General features: G+C 40.2%; 2 protein-coding genes across 7 annotated transcripts; one reads left to right on the top strand and one right to left on the bottom strand.

Annotated features, from left to right (window-relative positions):
* Positions 1 to 762: 762 nt before the first annotated feature.
* On the bottom strand, positions 763 to 5,365 carry BAG5 (BAG cochaperone 5). 3 transcript variants are annotated; one of them, XR_010999761.1, is made up of 3 exons: positions 5,065 to 5,217; positions 1,672 to 4,667; positions 763 to 1,636 (listed from the first exon to the last, which is right to left on the bottom strand). XR_010999761.1 is itself a non-coding variant. In XM_068192304.1 (2 exons), exon 2 carries the CDS (start codon positions 4,636 to 4,638, stop codon positions 3,286 to 3,288), a length of 1,353 nt encoding a protein of 450 aa, XP_068048405.1. In that variant the 5' UTR covers positions 4,639 to 4,667; positions 5,256 to 5,365; the 3' UTR covers positions 763 to 3,285. The 3 variants fall into 3 exon arrangements, 2 of the variants coding, with proteins under 2 accessions (XP_068048405.1, XP_068048404.1); XM_068192304.1 differs by lacking the exon at positions 5,065 to 5,217 and adding an exon at positions 5,256 to 5,365 and having other exon boundaries at positions 763 to 4,667; XM_068192303.1 differs by having other exon boundaries at positions 763 to 4,667.
* On the top strand, positions 5,362 to 20,792 carry COA8 (cytochrome c oxidase assembly factor 8). 4 transcript variants are annotated; one of them, XM_068192308.1, is made up of 5 exons: positions 5,362 to 5,600; positions 6,560 to 6,757; positions 7,812 to 7,875; positions 9,844 to 9,934; positions 12,467 to 14,032. In XM_068192308.1, exons 1-5 carry the CDS (start codon positions 5,463 to 5,465, stop codon positions 12,570 to 12,572), a joined length of 597 nt encoding a protein of 198 aa, XP_068048409.1. In that variant the 5' UTR covers positions 5,362 to 5,462; the 3' UTR covers positions 12,573 to 14,032. The 4 variants fall into 4 exon arrangements, with proteins under 4 accessions (XP_068048409.1, XP_068048408.1, XP_068048410.1 ...); XM_068192307.1 differs by lacking the exons at positions 5,362 to 5,600; positions 12,467 to 14,032 and adding exons at positions 5,833 to 6,112; positions 17,491 to 20,792; XM_068192309.1 differs by lacking the exons at positions 5,362 to 5,600; positions 12,467 to 14,032 and adding exons at positions 5,833 to 6,112; positions 12,095 to 12,460.
* The last annotated feature ends 2,615 nt before the right edge of the window (positions 20,793 to 23,407 follow it).

The raw sequence follows: 23,407 nt of genomic DNA, 5'->3' as shown, positions 1-23,407 counted from the left end.
TCAATCAATACAGCAGTGAAAAAGCAAACTTTTAAAGAAGGAGGGGGAAAAAAGAGCTTTATGTCTGTATGTTTAATAAAAACACTTGCTCTAAGACAAAAATAATTTACATTCTGATAACTCACATTCAAAAATAATTAGAGAAAGGCATCAGGGCATAACATTCAAATGAATACCTAGTAAAAGCAGTAATGTATTTGTATTAATAATCAAGAATTTAACACTGCAATATTTAATCTTGGCTCTGTGAACACAAATGTCAACTCCTACACAGCAGTAACTGAAGACAGGTACACCATTAGGAGCACAGACACTGACTTCTGTTAAGTTTAAAAGGTAAGAATTGTACTTAACAAAAATCTTCTCCAAAGATTTGGATTTCTGTGATATAGAAATCCAGAAAAATCACAGAAAAACCACTGTGAATGGCAAAAAACAAAAAATAAATACTGAAGTAACTAAGTAAAACTAGTTTAAAAATACATTTGGCTAACAAATAGGAATCACGATGCAGGATTACCGCTCCCCCAGAATATCCACTAGATTATTTTGCTCTAAGGTACGTAACACAACACACAGAAAAGTTATTCTATTTTAGTATAGTACTAAAATGCAGGCTTTTGCCATTTGGTCCATTTCCATTTTGTTGATTATTTTAGCCTGCTGTATTGGAAAGAAAAGTTGTGTGTCTTTCAATCTTTGGATACAAAAACTAGAGAAATTACATTCTTCAGCATAAAAGAATTTTGAGAAACCTGTGCATTTCTTTTTTTTTGGTTTTTTGGGGTTTTTTTGTTTTGCTTTTTTTTTGGTTAAGCACATATATTTTATTACTTTCATTCATGCAAAAACTGTGAATTAATCCCATTCCAGATGAGGATTTTACCATAACATTGAAACAGTCAATTTATCAGAGTACAGAACAAAGGAAAAAAGCTTAATCCACATAATATCTTGCTATATATCTCGACTCTACTCAAGTCTGTCAAATTACCTTTACACATTTGCATTCTTAGAGATGCAGGCATAACTATTCATTCAGGAAAACTAGAAGACATTTAAAATAGAACAGATCTGATAACTATACTTACTCATTTTTACATAAGAGGCTCAAACGCTTATAAAACTACACGTATCTGCCAGAGAACACAGACACTAAATTGTTTAAACAAACTACAAGTAACCACTGCAGACCTGACAGTAATACTAAAGAAAAATTATTAATATCATAACAATATCAAATCCTTATCTTTCCTAAAAATGTAAGTGCAAATCACAAGTGGCAATTCAAACATGTAGAGAGCTTGAAATGAGTAAACAGGGGATTTTTTTTTTTTTTTTTTTTTTTTTTTTTTTTTGTGAAGGAGAGTTAAATTTAATGGGGTTATGTGTCTGAAGGAGCAGGAAGAATACTCCAACAAACATTCTGTCATTGCCAAATTGTGCCTCAGGCACTGTACTCAATTACGTCGGTTTTGGCAAGTAGATTTGCAAAGCAATCACCTGCACAATCACAAACAAAATCTATTCACACTCTGAAGGTATGCACCCTTCAATCAACATCTCATAGTATGTTATGAACAAACACATTATTCTTGTAGCAATAGGCACAGAAGACCTGCCCAAGGTCCCCCACCTCCACACCAATGCTTTCGTTTTTAAGCAGAATACATATTTCCCAAATTTGATACTCATTCTCAGGACTCTATAGGGCAACTGTCACCTATTGTATTTTGTTAGCTTGACATATACTACAGTAGAATTAGATATATACCTGAAAAATCCAGTTTGCAAAGATTACAAATGTATCAAGCTGCCAGTAAAGAGTTCCTATATCTACATATGACGGTGCAAGTTAGCAGTGTCATAAAGGCACTTGTCTCTCACAGACAGTACTGTCTTCTCTAATCAGTCAAAAATAGATTTTAAAAATATTTATTGTAACATCTGAAACGGTTTTTGCTCCTTAAAGTGGTGCAAATCATCATCTATATAACATTAATTAATTAGTTCTTCCTGAAAGAGCTGAGTGCAAATTATCCACAATTGAATATATCTTTATATATATATATATCTATATTCTTTATATATATCTACATATATTCAAATCATTTTAATGCCAAGCTCTCAAAAAATGCCAAAAAACATGCTATAGTAGAAATGTGATTGGCACTAGCAGCCACAAATAAAAAAGTAGGTGCATACAACAGTACAAACAAGCCTATTAACGAAGCTTCTAAACCAAGTGAATGAGTTGCAAAGAGAGACATCTGCCACAAGTCTTTCCAAGACATGCTTGAAGCCACACCTGACCACGTAGCACACAATTACATCATTAGGGACATCTTTATAGCTGGCTACCTAATTTTACAAAAATAACTCCAAGATGCACATTTCACTTCATAGTGAAGTCTGTTTATGTTTTTGCCAAATGTGAAAACTACTTTAAAAAGACACCTAATCAGCCTAAATAAATTTCAGTGCAGTTTTCAAGGGTTTATGGATGGCAGTTTGAAATCCTCAAAATCCCCTTTATGTGTTTGGTATAAATGTACAGATTTTCCTCTCCAAGTCTCAGTATCTTAAAACAATAACTTGAAAGAATTTCCACCAACAAAAGACCTGGTTTTGCAAATCAAAGGGCTCAGGTATTACAAAAATTGACATAATTGGCTTTACCTATGTAAATGCTAATTTGCAGCTGGCATTATAGCTCCATTAACTGAGATATCTAGATGGTATGATGGATGGCATAAATCAAGTACGATCCAAAAGCCAGCAGGCTTTTTGCCCTTAGAACTTTATGTCATGACAGCACATTAACAGTACATCCAGACTGCTGTGAAGTTGCTAGATGGAGCCTCATGCCTGAATACTAATTCCCATGTTCAATCTCCTTAAATAGTTTTGCCAGTACTGTACCATAAGGAAGTTTCTGTGTCTTTGAAAAGCCTGCATTCACTGAACATTGCACAAGGCAATTGAAATAAAAACAAGAAAGAAAAAGAGGAGAAAAAAGAGAAGAAGCTATTTGATCAAGTATTAAGCTATGCCTCCAGAGAAATGCACTTCTTTGCTTATATCAGTGACCAGAATTGCTGATGGTGTACTGACAGTTGCCATGGCAAGTGGGTGACTGCGTGGGATAGCAGACATATAGCCAAGTCAACTGCTTATGCAATTTCCATGATTTCAGCAAGCACAGAAGACTTTATTATGTGCTGCCAATGATCTTCATAAAGTGCCATAGGCAAAAATGTTTTTCTCTGTCAGGCCATGGCTGTTTCAGTATTCCCATTCATCTGTTTTCATGTCCAGATAGTAAAGAATATTCTGTGCAAGCTTTACTGCCTGCTTCCTGGCAGCCTTACACCGCTCGTCACCTTGCGGATCAACAGCATCCAGGGCTAGAAGTTGTTTTGTAAGAAGTTCTTCCAGTCTCATGTAATTTTTATCTGTTCTGTTTCCATCAAATGAAATCACCTCTTTCTGAATTTGAGACAAGTGTCCAAGTACAGACCAAACTGCTTTATGAGACTGATGTTCAGCAGCAGTTTGCTCTGGATACATTTGCCTTTTTTCCAGCGCTTCCTTCAAATCAATATATGTTATAAGAGTCTGAACTTCAATTACTGCTCTTCTCCTGGCCTCTCTAATACAGGGATTTTTTCCTGGACTCACTTCATCTAGGTGGGCAATTAGTCCCTGCAACTCTGCTTTGGACCCCAGATACAAATCAGAAGCATTCTCTGTTTTTAGAAGTAAGGAACGAACTTCCTTCATCTTCTTACGGATCTCTTCTATCTTTAGAATGGACTGATTTTTTGCCAAATCGTAAGCATGAGTAGAATTTGCTTCTTCATCCAAATCCAGGTATTTCTGCAATTTATTGATCTCTTCTACTACTTCCTTTCTGTAGTTTCTTATTTCCGTGCGACCGCAGACATCTAAAGCATCCAGATCAGCAATGAGGCCTGTGAGCACACAGGACAGATGCCTGCAGGTATCATTACTACTCACTCCCATTAGAAGCGCAATGAGGGTTCCTCTGGCTTTGTTCACATCACACATAACAGAGTTAATTTTGGAGACAGAAGGATGAGCATCATTAGAGAGTGGCAGGGACAGCTGTTGCTTTACACCACTCTCTATAATCTCCTGAACAGCACATATCTTTGTCAGAGTGCGGTATCTTGCTTTGCGTAGAGAAACTTTCCCTCCAGTTTTCACCTGGGTAAGCCTCAGCACAATGTCCTGAATTCCTTCTTCAAATTCATCACTTATACAGTTTCCTCCTTTGTAAAAAGGTGTGATCTCGCGTTCCACAAGTGACTGTGCCTCCTTGAATAAAGCCTCTATTTCCAGTCTGCGTGGATGGTTTGCATTTTGTTCCAGTTCCTTCAGCAGCCTCTCAGTTTCCTGGGCAGCTCGCTTTCTGGCTTGCTGAATATCCCCCTTCCCTTCGGTGTCTACAGAATCTATTTCAAACAGCTGTTTTGTAAGGCTTCTTTCCAATTTTTTGTAATCTCGGTCGGTAGACAGACCGCTGAAGACAGCCACTTGCTGTTCAATCTCTTTGACTTCTTTCTGAATTTCATGCAACCGTTTAATGGATGGGTGTTGGTTACCCATATCCATTCCTCTTCCCTCGTCCAGCTTCAGATGAACTACAAGGAAAACGATAACAACACTTGCTTAAGTGCTACACGAGCACACCTCACAACTTCTACACTCTGAAGCATTTCAGCACTACAGCTATTTTAAGCATCTTCACCAATACAAATAAACCACTTGGCTGATGTTTCACAACCCTTTAATTTTTTTACACCTTTCTCCAGGTCGGGCCGCAGGGGAGACGCTTTAGTTGCCACACGCCCAGCTCTAGGATGTTCACCCCCAGCCTTCCGCCCTGCCTTCCCCACCTGCTCTGCAGCTGAAGCCGCCGCAGAACAAACAGGGCACCCGCAGCCCAGGGGAGAACCCGCAGCGAGGGGGGAACAGCGGCCGAACCCGACCGCCCTCGGGCGCCACAACCGCAGGGCAGCGCTCCTTCCCCGCACATACCTCGCTGCCCCGCAGGACTCGCCGCCCCCTCCATGGCCGCAACCTCCCGCCTCCCCCGCCGTGGGGCCCGGCGCAGCGCGAAGAGGAAAGGACACCGGGCCACTGCCGAGGCACCTGCTCGTCCCCACCGGCCCCGCAGCGAACTCGCGCGCCGCCCGCGACCCGCCCCAGTCACTCACTCACTCACTCACCCGCCGCCCGGGGAGGACCCGCTGCGCGGCCCGGCGCTGCGCCACGGGCCGAGCGCCGCGCACCGCCCAAGTCCCGCCCGGCCCGGCCGCGCACAAGGAGGCGGAGGCGGAGGCGGAGGCGGAGGCCGAGGCGGGCCCGGGCCCGGCCCCGACCTGGCCCCGCCCCGCCCGCGGCCCCCGCGCGGCAGCGTCGTAAAGCGCCGGGCCATGGCGGCCGCCCGGGGGCTGCGGGCCGGTGGCTGTTATCGCCGCCGCCCCCTCTCCTCCGCCTCCTCCTCCGCTTCCTCCTCCGCCTCCTCCGGCAGCGGCCGCGCGGCTGAGCGCGGGGAGCGGCCGGACAGCGTGGTAAACCCGGCGGGGGGCGGCAGCGCCTGCGGGGGCCGCGGGGGAAGCCTCGGGCCGCCGGCCCCGGGGAGCCCTGAGTGGGGAGCGCTCCGGCTGCCTCCCGGTAACGCCGGCGGTGCGGGGGCGGCCGGTAGCAAACCGCGGTCCCCGCGGCCTCTCGTTTTTGATGTGTTTGTCGAGGCTCCCGGCGTTGTTTGTTGGAGGGGCGCTGAGGTCCGGGCTGTGGGCTAACTCCAGGTGTTGCGGAACTCGGCTGGGGCAGGCACACGCCTGTGTGTGGGCACATGGATGCAGGAAGAGCGCCGAGCTGAGGAAAACTTAGAATCATAGAATAAAATATGCTGAATTTCAAGGCCCCCACAAGGATCACCGAAATCCGATTCCTGGCCCTGCACGGAACAGCTCTAAGAATCTCACCATTGAGAGAGTTGTCCAAAAGCTTCTCGAGCTTGTCGTGCTTGGGGCCGTGGCCTCATCCTTGGGGACTCTGCTCCAGTGACCATCACCTCTGGGTGAAAAGCCTTTACTATCCAGCCTAAACCCCCTGACACAGCTTCACCCTGTTCCCTCGGCTGCTGTCACTGGTCACCAGAGGGCAGAGATCAGCGTCGTAAAAAACTTGGATGTTTGCTAGTTCCCTCCGTGAAATATTTTAACAGACTATCAGTGGTAGAAAAATGAAAACAAAAAAAAAAAGAAAATTGATTAAAAAAACCTCACGATTCATGCCCATGGTAAAAGAGTTAAAGGTATCTTCTCTGTAGTGCACTTGTAAGTAAAAGTAAATTGTAAATGTACGCCATTGGTTTTGGTCACAGTAAACAAATGCGCTTTATTTCTGAACTTGCTATGCTTGCATGCTTTAAGGTTCCCTGGCGTCTGGGAATTCGTTCCAAGCTGAGACGTTCTTCAGAAACTCTGCAGCGGTGCTGATCGCGCGTTGTGTCCGTGTTTCGCAGGGCCCGGGGTTCCGCCCCCCCGCGCACTCGCACAGCGACTGGATCGGGCCCCCGGACAAGCTCTCCAACCTGCGCCCCGTCATCTTCTACGTGCCCCCCGAGGAGTCGGCGCTGGAGCGGCGGCTGCGGGAGGCGCGCCAGGAGGCCCAGGCCAGCAACCAGCGCTTCTGGGCACGGCACAACCGCGCCTTCCGCCAGGTGAGCGCGGCCTCGCACCCGCTGCGGCTGCGGCTGCGGCTGCGGCTGCTGCTGCTCAGCGCCCGCCTGCCTGCCCGAAACTGCGCGGCTCGGCCTCTCTGAGGTGGGGCTCGCTTCTGCCCGCTGTCAATGCGCTCAGGGTCACGGAGGAAATGACGGTTTTGTCGTTCATTTATTTAAATGATGCACAAAACTAAAAATCCCACATGTTTTATTGCTGCCTAGTGGCATAGAGTATTTGCCTTTTTCCTGTCTTGCACTGGAGGTATAAAGTTGTAGCTGCCCTACATGCAAGACCTGTCTGTGACTAGAGCAGCTGATGAAAATGATTTCATGGCTGGTTTTTCTCTTGTCATAAGTGAGAGAAGTTTGGTGTAATTACAAAGACTAAGTGAGGATAAATGTTATGTCCCATTTCATTGGCAGCGTGTCTTAGCAAGGCTAAAGTGAGTGTCTTTTCTGATTTTAGCATCTCCCAAACAAGGTGGCATTTGTTGGAAGTAACAATTCAGTAATTCACCACTGTTTATGATGTTGAACATCATATCCTCTTAAAACTTGCAAAGATTCCAGAAAAAAATGAGGCTTATTTTTTTTAATACCACATAACTGTTTTTTAAGTCCGTAAAACTCACACACAAATGATTATTGTGCTTCCATCTAAATAGTTTTAGTTCTTTTTAGGCTGCACTTTTTCCTCTATGCTCAAAATCTCAGTTATATTGTACAGCACATTTCCATAGTTTGTTTTATAAACTGAAAGTTTGACTCCTGTCAAACAGCACTGAAGTTTGGCTGTAGCTTTACTCCACAACTCAGTTTTATAAGTATCAGCAGGACATTTGCATGAATTAATTGATGCATGCAGGTAGCAGGAGCTAAGTGACCAGTTTAACTCACTGGACTAAGAAAATTTAGTTGACACTTCCAAGTATAACGAGTATTGCTAGTTATTTCAAAGGATGTTGAACACCACGTTGCTGTGTAATTAAAAACAATTGTTAACTTCAAGGACTGACTACATCCCATTCTAATGTGGAAAAACATGTTTTAGGAAAAAGAAGAATTTATTTATTCAAGACTGAAAGCCAAGGGTCTGGAAATGAGAGATGAATCAGGTTAGTGAGATTTTTGTTAATAGTTTAGGATGCATTTTGAATTCTGCTTAACTTTGAATTTTGTTAGTTTATGCTCTTTGTTCTGTCACAAGTCAATCTTAGGGGTAGGATTTAGAAGTGTTTTCAGGAGTGTGGTAATAAAAGAGATAAGGAGCTTTTCAGAGATGTGCATGTGGGGGTCAGATCATTTGTTGCACTGTTCTCCCCCTAATTCCTTCCCTGCAGCCAGAGGGAATGTGCTGAAATCCTAGCCCAGTAATATAGTAATTGTGTAGCCTAAGGAGGAAAGGACTTTCTACTTTCACACCTCCTAAGCCAGTGAGCTGGCTGAGAGAAGCAAACAGAGCATTTGCCTCAAGTGCATGTTATGGTTGGGTGGATAAATTCACAGTCTCTGGCTTCAGGTCCATGGTGTGTCCAAGAATACAATATTTTTCCTTGAGGGAGAGTAAGGCAGCTTCTGGAGAGACGGCAGCTCTATCTGCCTGTCTCTGCCTGGGCACAGTTGCTGTAAAATAGTTGTCCCTCTAATTCATTGTGTGAAAATGAAAGCAAAATGCCTTCATAATAATAGTGAATTGGGCATTGTAGTATGAGGTTGAACACTTTGTTCACAGGATAATGATCTGTTTGAGTTCATGAAGCATCTGCTTTGACGTTCTGTATGTCACAGACCATTATTTTTGTTTTCTGTTTGTATTCTGGTGATCAGTGTGTGCTTGAGAAGTAATTTTAATTAAGATCTATGTTGTTTCAAAACCACTTCTTTTATACTGCTATTTTGTTGGATTTTTTTGTTTTGCTTTTATACTCTAGAAGAGAGTGACCACATACTTCCATTAAAAATAAATCTATATCAGCTGCATGCCTTTGGTCAGCTATTCTATAATACAGCTGTGAATGTTTGTAAAAATAAATATATACATGAAGAGTTGGAACGAAACTTATTTTCCTATGTAATGAATCAGTTTTGCTGATACCAGTATGAAGAAACAAATTAACTATAAGTATTAAGCTGGCAGCCTTCAAATGGTTTTGTAGTTAATTTATCCCATATTATGTTAATACATTGTGGTATATTAGTTTTTTAAATAGTGACAAATAGAACCAATCAATAATTTACTTTTCTGTGGTCAATCTCAAGAGCCTTAAAATGCATTTTGGAACAGTAACAATTTGAATATTGCAATTCCATTTCCCTCATCATATCCATGTTCCCTGGGGCATTGAAATTTGACTGTCATTTTAGGGACATTTTGTGCCAGAAGGGTTGTGTAGGAATTGTCTGGTAGAATTGAGAATATCTGCTGGTTCTCAGGATTAGACATCTTGTGCTGTAGCCATAGGTCTTCCTGGACCTTTTATATTCTGGTTATGGGTGACATATTCAAAATCATCTTTTGTATTTGCTTCTTCTCAAAATAATTGCTTACTAGGTTGTTTGGAAGTCTGACATCTCAGAACATAACTCTTTGCCTGCAGTTACTTGAAATTTATTAACAGTTATATAAAAAGAATTACATCTGAAAATGTCATGTCAATTGTGGATAGTGTTCTTTTGTTATTTATGGACTTGCTTTAGGGGGGTAATTGTTACTAAATGCTCTTATTGGTACTCTTTAGGCTTCAGCCTGTGAGAAATTATTTCATTCAAAAGATAGATACTCCTAGTTCTATGCACATTTTCATAGGGGTTCACTTGTTCCCTAAGTAGTCTAAAAGCTGATAAACTTTATTACTTCCACAAGTAATAGGGGTTTAAGAACTATGCCAGCTTCAAGATGATCAGTATTTTTCATCTACTGTGCTCTCTAGATAAGTTTTAAAAGGTTGAAAGTTAAAGGCGTATTAACTTGTTCAAGTTTACACAGAAAGCTTGTAGGAGCAAGGAGTTAGACCTAGCATATGAAACCAGTGTTTTGATCCAAAGTATTGCCTTGACTTTGTTACACCAAAACCTATTTTCAGGTCAAAAAGCAACACTGAATGCAGAAGAAATGGCTGACTTTTACAAGGACTTTCTAAGTAAAAATTTAAAAAAGCATTTGCAGTACAACAGGTATGTAGAAGGTATTTATGCTGACCATTATACATTACAGTCTAAGTGAAAGGTATAAGATCAAGTTTAAAATTGGAACATTTTTTCTGTAATTGGTAAAACAGCACAAACCCCTGTAATTTTGGGTTTTTTTTAGTGCTGTTATTAGCATTTGACAAATCTGCATTATCATTTGAGTTCTGCTGCTGCTTATTGTTGTTTTAGTGGAAAGATAAGCTCAAGTCTGAGATTTAAAGAGACAAGATCAGGCACAGTTTATTATCTTAGGGCACAGGTCTTTTCATGCTGCTAATTGAAACTGATAAATATGCAAATAGACCACTTGAAAGTTCTGTATAACAGATTCTAGCTGACTGTTAAATAAGGACAAGTAAATGTGATTCATCTCAAAGGAGAATAATTTAATGGGAGTAATATTTAATAATCCTGGGTCTATTATTTTGCAAGTGTCTAGTAAAAAAAGTGATCAGCTTTTGAGCTTGAGAAGGCATAAATTGGTCACCTGTCCTGGGTAGAACCTCAGCTACAGCTTGGTAAACCCACATCCAACTCTTCACAGCATCTCCTGCATTGTTTCAGTGTTACTGTGTGTACAGCAACTCAATAAACTGGATTTGGGATCTGAAAGGGCTGAAAAATGACTTACACACATACCCATGCAAGTAGCTGTGCACACTTGAAAAAGGGCTAGAAATGAGGGAGGAATGGGAAAGTGAAGGAAGACAGCATTTAATCCAGGAATACTGACCACTGAATGTGACAGCACAACTGCAGTTTCCTCTCTGGACTGGATTGGGAGATTATTGGGCTCAAAAGTGTCAGGTGTGACTGATTCCTCATGGGGTAATGCTAGTGAGAGTTCTGCCATCACTGCAACTGATCTGTAACAAATGGTGGCTTGAGTTTCTTCATGTGTATTGTGCATAAACCATAAAATACTATCCTGTAAGGACAATTTAACTTACACATATTTAAATATACACATCTTACCTTGCCCATGGAAGGGCAAGGAGGAACCTCACCATAATTCAAAGCAGCAGTGTGAAAAGATGCAAAGGAAGAAATTGTTTTTAGTGAAAGGATTGTCAATACATTGCCTATAATTGATAAGTGGGAATGCAAATAGTTCATCTTAGAGCTGGTTACCAGTTGACATTGTTGCAGTGACCTCAGGATGGTGTCCCATCTTCAGGGGAAGATAATTCAGGCTTTATGCTTAAACATGACCTTCCTCGCTGCTGACTTGTAAAATCAGGTTGTGTCAGCTGCATTGTTGTAGTTTCAAAGTGGGACTGCACAGCCCTGAAAACAGCAGAGCTTTTTACAGGCAGTCTGATTTTGAGGGGTCATATTTATAAAAATCTGTTTATGTATTTAGCTGTATGTTCTTTTGCAGTATTGCCAGCTGGACTGAAAACTGGCAGCTGAAGTGTTGCAGCTTCTAAAATGTAGTTAAAATTGAAGCAATGACTGTGCATTGATGCCTTGAATATTTAGTTCGGGGTACTTAGACTGGAAATAAATTTAAGTTTGGAAAAAAAATTCAAGAAGGATATAGGAAATGAAATGTGAAAGGGGAAAAGAAGCAGTTGCAATTTTAGCATGATACTTTATTTAACATGACTATTGAAGAGGTAGCTCAGTGCTGCCTGCCACTGTGAATTTGGCTGCTATCCTCACTGAGAGGTTGGTATCTCAGGCTTATGTTAGATCTGTGCATGCAAGGTTTGCCCCAGACATCTCAGGAGAAGACCTAAATCCCAGTGTTCTAGTTCTAGAATTCTACATATCTTATTGCTTCATGTGAGCGTTTTCCAACATGGGAATGAGATCCTTGTTAGAAACTAGAAAAAAAAAAATTGATATTACTTTAATATGTAACAGAGGCAAAGAACTTGAAGCAAGTTTTTAGAGGTTAAGAAGGGCTGATGCAGACTATACTATGAATAATTTTAATTGGTTCCAGAAGCCATGCATGATTCATAAAAATTAAATAATTTAAAGATATAAAGACTAACTTTAACAATATTAAAGGCATTATCCTTAAAAGATACTACAGTAGAAGGGTAATGTTGGGTTATATAATTAGCCTTCGAAGTGTGATTTGGTTTTATTTTTTGCTACCCTTGTATGAGACCAACTCTGCCCTTTTTAACACAGGCATCTTCATCCACACACAAACAAATTTTACCTGAAGCACAGCACTGGCAGGTAGTCCAGATAGCTTGGTGATCTGCTTTACTGCTGAAACATGAAACATGGTTTTAACTATTTTATCTCACCTGATTTCAAATATGGTTGCAACCCTGTAATCCAGGTGTAATCTGTTCCTGAATGTGGATATACACATAGACTTTTTCATAGGCTATTTAACTCTTATTAGGCAGGAAAAATGTAACCACAAAGAACAGAAAATGCAGGTCATCAATGAAATATCATTTGTCAATGCTAAAGGATATTTTATTATAACTGTGTATCATTTTCCTGTTGTTGTTCTGTGTGCTGATGATTTTCTTGGCTTTGGAATCCTAGAGATTGGTATAAACGTAACTTTAGGATCACATTCCTCATGGGACAAGTAGCACTGGTGAGAGCTCTGAGGTGGCTTCGTCGGAGAAAGAAAAATGTAGAACAGTAATCACAGCTCCATGAAGAATGCCAACACTATATGCTATAAACTTGTGGCTTATAGTAATATTCAAAATCTGAATGATTGATGCAATAATTACTTGAATTTGTTTGTTAAACTATGTAAATAAAAGTCAACACTTAATTTATAATCACTATGTTGATTTCCTTTACCCTTTATTCCAAGAATATCTAAAATATTTCTCACTAAAACACAACGAAGAAAAGCTGTTCCTTGTTCATGTCAGATGGAATGGGTAATGAGTGTCCTGTTTTTACTATAGAGTTATGGCTGCTAAATAATGTGGGATTGTGTGCTGCACCTGAACTCTGGTCTCAGAGTGATGTCTCCACTAACTATATTAGTATGTAAAGACAAAAATGCCTCATTTTGCAGCAGCTGCTAGTCTGGGGCAGTAGTTATCTGTAAGTAATACAATATGGGTGAAGGAACAAATTTTATTTGAGAGTGTATATACAATCAGTTTAGAATAATCCTTTCTTCAGTGTGATTATCTGCTATTTTAAGATAAAGATTTAAGATACGAGTTTGTATAAACTGTTAATGCAATAGGATCTTCTTGGATTTTTTTTTAATTAAGAGAAATGTGCCTCCCTTGGACAAGAGCTCCTCTGATCCATGACTTGTAAATGTTTTAGTTGCTGAGCAATTTAACAAATGTGCTGCCTGTCATTTAATCTTGATAGAAGATGAAACTGGTAGCTCCTATATCAAGAATGACACAAGTATGCGCTGCTTTCTCCTGGTTCATTGCTTCCAAAAAATGTGCTGTTCTCACCAGCTTCTCCAAGTCACTGAAAACAAATTGCCTGAGGGTTGTTTTTGTGGCCTCCAGGTAGGTAACATCAATTGGAAGGAACTTGGTTCAAGTGAAATCCTAAAATGTTAGCCATTTTTCATTTAAAAGAAGTCTCATTCCTCACTAATTTCTCTCTGTCCATTTATACAGTTAAATTACTTTTTTTTTATCCAGTACCTACTAAGAGGATTCTGTTAAAAAGAATGTGTGCTGTCAGATGAAATGTTTTCCTATAGCTGTGCTGTAGGGAAGGTTCTGCCTTTGGAAGCATCATCTCAGTAACCATTGACCTATTTTTCATATCTAAACATGACATGGTTTACTCACAGACTTTTTCATCTGGAGCAAAAAGAGCTTTGTCCACATCAGCTATAATAATTTGTCTGCAAAATGAAATAAATGTTACTGATGCAGTAGCAGATCACAGTGTTTCATACAACTATGATATTATTGGGGCTAAAGTGGCCACTGAATTGTGATTTTACATGTTATTAATAAATGAAAACAGTCATTAATGGTGTTTGCTGAGATAATAACCAACACTTTCAAAATATTTGTAAATGTTACACTGCATCAGTACTGTAAAGGGTATATACTTATTAAACATTTACAAAATGCCATGTTTAGGAAAATAAATTTTTGAAATAGACTACTGTGGGTATGTAATATAATTATTCAGGGTTTTATGGTAAATCATATCTTACAGTATGTAAGCTTTGACCACAGTGGGAATGCACACTTTAATAGGTAGTTCTGATGTAAAACAGTAATTGGATAATACAAGAAAATATCCCAGAAAGGGAGAGACCGGAGCCCCAGTGGACTGGTGGTTAATGGCCATATGTTCTGACAGCCTGTGTATAACATCCCTAAGGTAGTTTCACATATGCTTTAAATGGGTAGAGGTCAATCAAAAGCATTTTCATTTTCTGAGCTGCTCACTTCCATTAACATGGATATTTGTGTGTCTGCCTGCTGAACCAGATCAGGAAATCGATTCACTACTCAAACTAATCCAAGGAAAAAACTGTTTGATGTCAGATGAGTTAATGTGCCTCATCATGCAGATATGTGTTATTTGGCATGGGGGAGCTGTGGGAATTCAAATGGAAGGTTTTGATTGTGCTTCTGTAAATTCACAGTTAAAACTGTTTTCTGAACATGTAATTTTAGTGTTCGTCACCCAAAAACAATACCAGCATACACTGGACCATGCTAGCATGTGAGCTGCTTTGTCTGTTAAATACCTCCAGGGACAGTGACTCAACCACCTCCCTGAGCAGCCTGTTCAGCTGCCTGAAAACCCTTCTGGTGAAGAAATTTTTCCTAATATCTCATCTCAACTTCCCCTGGCGTAACTTCCAGCCATTTCCTCTCCTGTTACTTGTGACTTGGGAGAAGAGCCCAACTCTCGCCTCTCCACAACCTCCTCTGGGGTAGTTGTAGAGAGCCGTAACACTCCAGCAGTAACCTCCCTGTCCTTCCTGAATTGAGGGGCCCAGAGCTGGACACTGCAGCTGAGGTGTGGCCTCACCAGGGCTGAGTACAGGGGAATGGTCACTCCCCTGGTCCTGCTAGCCACACTATTGCTGACACAGGCCAGGATGCCACTGGCCTTGGCCACACTTGCCTCATGGTCAGATACAACTGATAGGACCTCTGCTTGTCCTCGTTGACCCTCACACCATTGGCTTTGTCCCATCAATCCAGCCTGTTCACTGCCCTCCTGCCCTCCAGCAGATCACACTCCTGCCCACCTCGGTGTCTTCTGCAGACTGAGTGTCCTTGATCCCCTCATCCTGGTCATTGATAAAGATATTAAACAGAACTGGCCCCAACACGGCAACCCCCCCCCCGGGTTTCCACACCCTAGGGAACACAGCTGTGACTGGATGCTAAATGGATGCAGCACCATCCACCTGCACTCTGGGCTCAGCCATGCAGACAGTTTTTAACAGTGAAGAGTGCACCCATCCAAGCCGTGAGCAGCCAGTTTCTCCAGGAGAATACTGTGGAAAACACTGTCAAAGCTTTACTGAAGTCTAGAAGGCAACATCCACAGCCTTCCCTTCATCCTCTCCGCAGGCCACCTTGTCACAGGAGGACATTGGGTCAGTCAAGCAGGACCTTCCATGTGATCATTCTCGGGCACTTCTGTGGTTTCCAGCACATCGATATCCCTTGTGTCACTGCTGCCACATGGATCTCCATCCCCAGTCTCCATGAGACAACAGATGGAAGGACCTCCCCAGCACACCGTCCCTCAGACACGGCTGTGTTGCCCCCAGGCTATCTCCAGGCCTGGTTTTATCCTTTTCCCCCTTCAAGTTCATTAGGATCCTGTGTGGAGTGCTGAGTCCCTTCATCTAAAACCTATTGAGGGAGTGAGATACTCAACTATTAGGAAAGTGTTGAGGTCTGATTTAAATAGATTTAAAATATCTAATAGAATCACTGTGAAAAGATGTTATTAAAAATAATCTGTCTGAAATTTTGAATCTCATTACTAAAAACCACATGCATTTACTGAGATAATTACATCTTCTGAACAGCCAAAAGCCATATCATTTTCACCAGTGTTGCATTACTTTTGTTTTTTTCCTTGACTCAGAGCAATTGCAATAACACCAGCTGCTTTTACATATTATTGATCATAAAACCTTTATACATCAAAGGAAAGCCAAGGTGATGCCAAAGACTACTAAAAATAAAATTTTTATGTATACAAAAGCCTGCTACAGTAACTGAAGCTAGTAAAATAGATCAAAGAGTTACTTTTCTGTGCACATTTTCTGAGTATAGGAAAAATACAGGGGAGTGTTCTTATCATTTAAGTATTTAGCTAATCCTGTCAGAAGGAACAGCAGTCTTTCATATTCAGTAGTGTCAGCATATGCCTTTTTAGTCTCTCTCATGTGCTCAGTATGCCCACAATAAAGCATCAGTATTTTAGTAATATTCAAATAGTTTTAGTTTGTATTAACTTGAGGTGGTTTTGTTTTGATAGTCTGCGTGGCATTTTGCTATTCACTGAATTTCTCTATTGAAGCATTAAGTTTGATAAGAGATGAGAAAGGGGAAGTGTCAATGAGAATTAAACTGCAGACTGACTAAAAGCTGGGTTAAAGTGATTGCAGCATCTTTACATATGATTAATAAAGACTTGTACTTAAAAAAAGAGCTTTTCTCAATTTCATTCTGATATTTAAAAGCAATGATAGCAGCTTTGGAGGAAACAGCTTCTATATTTAACTGAACATTCTTAGGGATAATATTAAAATCTAGTTCAAACCTCAGATTTGCTGTTTGGAAACTGGCCCTTCCTGGCCCCATTTCAAGTGGACTGTCCTGCTTGCAATTATTAGCTTCCACTGTCACTAAGCAAGATTGGTACCCTACAGGGTAATCAGATTTAGCCAACAAGAACTTAATTTACATCTTGTGCAGAGCCCACAGGCCAATCTTTTGCATAAAGACTTGAAAACTGAAATGTTTTCATGAAAGGATGATATATGCCTGGAACTGTAATATGCACGAATAACATTTTCATACTAAAAATTATATCCACTGATCACTGTAAACTGATTCACAGAATAATAAACCCATAATTGAATATTCAAGTTTATTTCTCGAAAAAAATTAGTATGGGAAACACATTTTAGTAAGGGAAGCTTATTTTATTTCTTAGCAGTTTATGTCTTCAGAAGAGTTTATAAGTGCATGGAATGTAATCATCTTGAAGTACATACTCATTAGTATTCACAATTATATAAATCACTGCTTTGTGCCTTGGCTTTGCATTCATTGATGGATTAAGATTTAACCAAGTATTGTGAGATTTACTTGACTCATATATTAAAACAGCAGATGCTGTGGAAGTGCAAGAGTAGTACATTGGGCTAGAAATAATAAAGGCATAAAAATACATAATCCCTTTTCAAGTCTGATCTTACTCAGAAGTATTATTAGGTAGTGACTTATCTACAGTCCAGATCAGTTCTTGGAGCCACGCAAATGCTCTGAAGGCATGGTCCATTTCATACATTGGGTTGTGTTTGTGGCTTGTGGTTCAAATACCCGTTTAATTGAGTTTCTTATATTTTGCAGGGAAAGGCACAGTGATTTTGCTTTCTGGTGTATGCAGGTTCTCACCGTTAGGGTGATCCCAGGTGTGTTGTGACTGCTTGAGACAGCAGGAGGCAGCAAAAATGTCTCTATGCATCTCCTGAGGCTGCCAGGAGGCAATCAGCAGCAGCCTAAGGCACAGTGAAGCTACTGAGATGGACCATGTGTGGCATGAGTTTCCAGCAGCCCCCCTGCCATCAGGGCTTTCTGGCATTCAGCAGTGCCTGTTCACACCGCTGCCTCCAAAGAGCCCACTGATATGATTCAGCTGCACACTTGGCCATGATACTTTCAACAGCTGAGCCAAAACACATTAAGAGGCAAAACACAAGTTTCAAAATCATAAGAAATTCAGGTCACTATTCATATCTCATTGTAAAAGAACTTCCTGTTGACAAATTTTAAGAAATCCTTGCCATGGAAAAATTCTCATATGATGATTGGGGTGTAGCATACATTGGCTGTTTTTAAAGGGTTCCAGAAGAGCTACAGACTTGAATTCCTGGAATGACTCAAATAATTAAATTCTTGGGAGAGAGCAGAGGGGGTATGTGTTGTTTTGCAAAACAGACTTTGTAGTTAAGGCTATTTAAGAAGACAAAATCCATGAATTTCAAATTTCAAAAGGGTCTGACTGCCTTGATTGCTTTCCAAGTGATTGTATTATCATGGAGTGTCATATAGAAAATAGCTGGTATGACACAGCATAAATATTCTGCAACAAACCAAGTCAAGTAATTTCTGACCATAGTAGCTCTACAGTAAATACTTAGGAGAAAACACTTATTTGTTCAAAATTTTATAAGAATGGAAGACAAAATGGAAAATACGTTCCAATGAATATGTAAGAAAATGTCTTCTGAATTTATCAATCTTCTTTTCACATTTACCAAAATAGCATTTCACTTTTACTGTCATGTCTGGAAAACCTCCATTTTCCTCAGGCCTCATGAAAAATTCCACCATGGCAAACTGAACAAAATACTAAGCTGACATATGAGTAAATAGCCACAGATGCCAATTTGTGCCAAGGAAGAAATCCAGCTCGCTTCAAAGAAAAAAATCATTTCTGCCATAGGATATTATAGAGCAACTTGAATTGACAAGAGATGCTCAAAATTAATTTTGTTTGCTGCCTCTCCCCTGGTGCTGCTTGTGCTGTTGGGAAAAAAGGGGTCTGTTCAGTGGGACACCTGAAGGCTTGCTGGGCATGTCTAAGTTACCATGGTATCTCAACCCTAAATCTGAGTACCAGAGGACTGAGTAAAACAGGCTGGTGCTGGGACACTGTGGCCGAAGAGCTGCCACTGTGCAGAGCACTTTTCCATCTCAGGAAGATTTTTCTCAGGATTTTAAATCATGATGTTCGCAGTTTCTCTAAAAGGAACAAAGCAGGAAACTTACTGACTTGAGTCTGTAATTTATAAGTATTATCAAACAGCCACCCAGCACTCAATGTTCAATTTTGTATGTAATTAACAATGTCATTTCAGTATTCATAGCTACTATATGTTTGCATGTAAATTACAAAAGCAATTCACTTGTTTACAATGTGGACTTTGGTTTTGGACACTACCCAACAGAATTCATAACCAAAAATTCATCACCAAATTCATGAGTGTTCATATGAATATTCATTCAGAATTCATAACTAAAAAGAGATAGAAAAGAAGTGAAATTAATAAAAAAGATGGTTAACACAGCATTCCAGCCTCTTTTGGCTGCAAAATGAGTGGGATGGGAAATGACAAATGTGTGAACCGTCCTTTAAAGGAATTTAGAGTGCTTTCTGCATTGGTGCACAATAAACCTGGCAGCACCATTTTACAGTTATGTAGTTAATTACAAGGACGTGGGGCACGTTAAACTGCTGCCCACAATGGAACCATTTATAGGGTAGATTTCTGGTCAGTGTTATACACTGGGGAAGGAAGATACAGTTATTCATCAGCCTCTTCTGTGTGAGTCATGGCAGCTTTCAAACATATGGTGATGGTGTACTTTGTGGCCCTTCAGCATGTAATATGAAGTGTAACACTGTGTAGGCAGTACATTTCACTTTCATGGCTAATTTATATTTATCAGTTGTTCCCAGCTTTGTCTTAGTTTTAACTGAGGCATGTGTCAGTTCCTGTTTGCAGCTACATTATCTTCCATAGGTAGACTTTGATAAAAAACTGCTCTGTATATGTCTTTGAAACAATTTCAATATATTTCAATTTGAGCTTTCATAAAAATAGTTATTTTAGATATTAAGGATTAATCTTGTGTTAAAATACATGGATTCACAATCTAAAGTTTCGCATGTTTCAGCAATTCCCCAGAACTTTCCCAGGAGGCTGTAGTTAATTGGTGTGGCAGAGGGAACTGCTCTCTGTAATCAAAACACCTCCAACAGTCCAGGTGTTTTAGGTGACAATGCTGTCATAGATAACCATGGCAGCATGGATTTTTTCCTTCAAGGAAATTACTACAAGGTGTGCTCTGTGAATTTTCCTATGCCCAGCTGGCCACCAAAGTCAAAGGCAAACGAGTCCTGCTTTAATTTCTTATTTGTAATTGTCCTCTAAAGTAAAATTGTAGCCTCAGAATATCTGTAATTACCTACAAACCAATGAGGTTGGTAGCCTTCTTAGCCAATTGCTACATAAATTACCTAAATTGAATCTAGTCTTTGGCACAAGGAAAACCTTCAGAATATGATGTGATGCAGCATTGTCTGCCAAACTTGTCAGACTAATTTCATCCCCTCACTGTTTTTTTTATACCTATACTGGTCAATAAAAAAACCTCTACACAGTTGCAGGAGGAATTGCTTTCTTCAGAAATAGACATCTACAAAGCTACTTTCTAAGGCCTCCTTTCACATCCCCTAAATACAGGAGGTACACTGAGTGTGGGTAGGCTAGGTTAGAGATGGGCCCCATGGAGATCATCTCTCCTTATCCTGCATCTGCTCTGTTTCCCAGGAGACAGGATGAGGAACAAAATATCTAGCACAGACAGTTCTGTTTGCTATTGATTTTTAGAGTGACTCTGACCTTCTCAGCCCCATGTCCTGTCTACCATCCATCTTGCCACAGGCACATTCAGAGAAGCCATTTTCTCTAGAGACATAATTGGTCATTGGCACAGAAACGACAGAAACTATTGTCACACAGCAGAAGCATTTCCATTTCCCTTTCCCTTGGGGCAGACTGTATTACCATGAAGTCCCCAGTCCAGTGCAGCTGGGTACTGCCCCTGAAATACCCTCTTAACACAAACTTAAGACAAACTCCAACTCCAATGAAAAGTGGATGTACAGTAGCCTCCCACAAAAAATGCGAATTTTCAGTCAACCTTGAATGCCAGGTGAATTTGGTATAATTCCATATAGAGCATTAGCTAAGGAAGAGAGAAAAGCATTTAATGGAAGAAAGGGGTATAGAATTTTGGCAATTACTATGTGCAGAAAAGGAATACATCAAATATAAGGGAGGCTTACTGGTAAATCTGACTTGGGAACAAACATTTTGGACAGTGACCATGGCACGAACAATTGCAGCTCTTTGGGCTCAAGAAAGATGAAGCAAATAGGAGCAGAGAAGGGCAAATTGAATAATCAGGGAGATGTAGAATCTCTTTTAAAGAGATTAAGAGTTCAGTTTGTTTAGCCAAGCAAATTGATGGTCATGAGGGGAGAAAGGTGTGCAGAATCTGCAACACAGGTGAGTGGAGGAAGAACCAGATAAGAGAGTTAAGCAAGAAAGAACCTTCTTTTTCTACAATGATTTATTTAAACATATAAAAAAGAAGTGTTACCTGTGAGGACTTCCTTAAAAATGCAAACACATAGAGAAATGGGGCCAATCACTAGCCAGGGAAAAGAGCCAGGGAAAAAATAACACAATTTGGCACAATATCTGTATGTATATATTACCCTTGAGAATGCTCAGTGAAGGAGTGGTGTTCTTGGGCAAGAAGGGCAAGATGCCTGCTTGGTTTTCAGTGGACTTTGATAATTACATTTAGAAAAAGACCTGATTATGTGGTTACCTGTAATGACTTTTAGACTTTGGAGATTTAGTTGTCTTTCTTTCATCAGGAGGTGCAAATTTCTACTTGGAAAAGGTCACATACAGCCATACACTGGCATTAGCATTTCTTGTGATTGGCTTATGCATAAGCTTTAATAAAAGGCAGATCTGAAAAATCACAGCTTCCTTCTTCTCTAAATATATGTAGGGACCTCAGTGAGAACAAAGAGAATAGATCTCTGGTATCTGTGTGAGGAAGCACCAGTTTTCCTGGTGCTGGGACAAGTTTATATTCTAGCCTGTGCCTCTGCCTGATGTTGATTGGAAAAAAATTAGTGCTTTTCCTACATTTTCAAAGATTCACTTCACAAAATAAGAAAAATCTCATAGTGCTTAATGAAATTATCCCAGATTTACACTAGTGTGTCACTGAAATTACAGCCCTCACAGGTTGGTTGTTTTGTTTTGGGGTTTTTTTTTAGGAAAAAGCATTTTTCATAATGAAACTCTGGAGGATTTAATGAAAAAAGGTTATCTATAAGTCTCCTTTGCTAAGGATCCTACAATGACTACTGAAATTACGAAGGAAAGAGTCTCACCTAATCTAATTGCAAGGAATCTGGCAGCCAAACTGGATGAATTAGCAGAGCTCTAATGGAATGCTGACAAACCATATAGGTAATTAAGAGCTGGTGTTCTAAGAAAGGGAAGAGGACAATGGAAGCAGTAAGAAAGCAGACACTTAGAAATCAGTAAAAGTGATCCTTTTTTACCCTGCTTTTGCCTACATGTTCCTGGGTTTGAACAAAGACACATGATTTTGTGTTTGGAAGGGTCTGTTTGTTTTGTTTGTGGAATAAACTTTTTTCCCCATCAATACTAGGCCTTATCCCAACATAAAGGTAAAAAAAAGGAGTTGAGTCATAGTTGGGAAGTAAGGATATAGGAGGGTGAACAGGAAGTACTGTACCACAGACAATGTTATTTTTCCAGTAGTGGCCAAGTGTGATATTCCATCAACAGCATGTTTTTTATTTCCTCTGGAGGATCTAATACACTTCTGCAATGGTTCAGTGGCTGAGGTAGGTGAATACAGAAATAAATGTAACTTCCTGTGACTCATAGCAGAGATTAATAATCCTCATAACCTTGAATGAGCAACTGGAACCCCAGGGGTTACTAAACTCACTGAGAAGTGAAAGTATGGAGGAAGGAAAGGAGGAACCTAAATGAAATGTTATCTTTATTCATGCATAAGCACTAGAAGTCATGCAGAGTGAATATGGAGAAGAGAATATTTGCAAGGCAGAAAGGTGCTGGTAGTCAACCATCAGCTGACTATGGAGCATGGAAACAAGTGAGGAAGAAAGTTGCTTCACTTTTCAAAGAAATTAGAGGTATGACAGAAGGCAGAACAGAAATTGCTGGCGGAGCATAGTGAGTGTAGTGGTGTAAGCATTCCCTCGTAGAGGTGGCAACTTATTCCTTGAATGCAAGGAGTAAAAATACAAGTCTAATTACCACCACAAGCTCTCCTCTGTGAATCCTTAACCTGTTCAGAATTTTGATGTCTAAAGTAGGATCTTGGAGAATACTGACAGTGTCTGTAAACTCATATAGCACAGAGTATTAGAACTCATCACAGGGTGGAATCCTTGGCTCCTTGATCACTTACTACTTTGAAGATAACAATGGAGTCGGGATATATAAATATAGCTGTGTTGCTGAAACTTTCTAGTATTTTCCTCTATGTTCACATTAATATTGACATGCAAATTCTCTAGCTTTCCAGTGGTTATTTTAACTGTATTACCCGAGGTTTTCATAACAGAACTGTTTTAAGGCTAATTGAATGTGCTGCTTAAACCTTTCATTCAGTA

This window comes from Anomalospiza imberbis, chromosome 6, assembly GCF_031753505.1.
Source record: "Anomalospiza imberbis isolate Cuckoo-Finch-1a 21T00152 chromosome 6, ASM3175350v1, whole genome shotgun sequence".
Classification (NCBI taxonomy): domain Eukaryota; kingdom Metazoa; phylum Chordata; class Aves; order Passeriformes; family Viduidae; genus Anomalospiza; species Anomalospiza imberbis.
The sequence above is the reverse complement of the archived record's forward strand: the minus strand, read 5'-3'. Positions and strand labels throughout refer to the sequence as shown.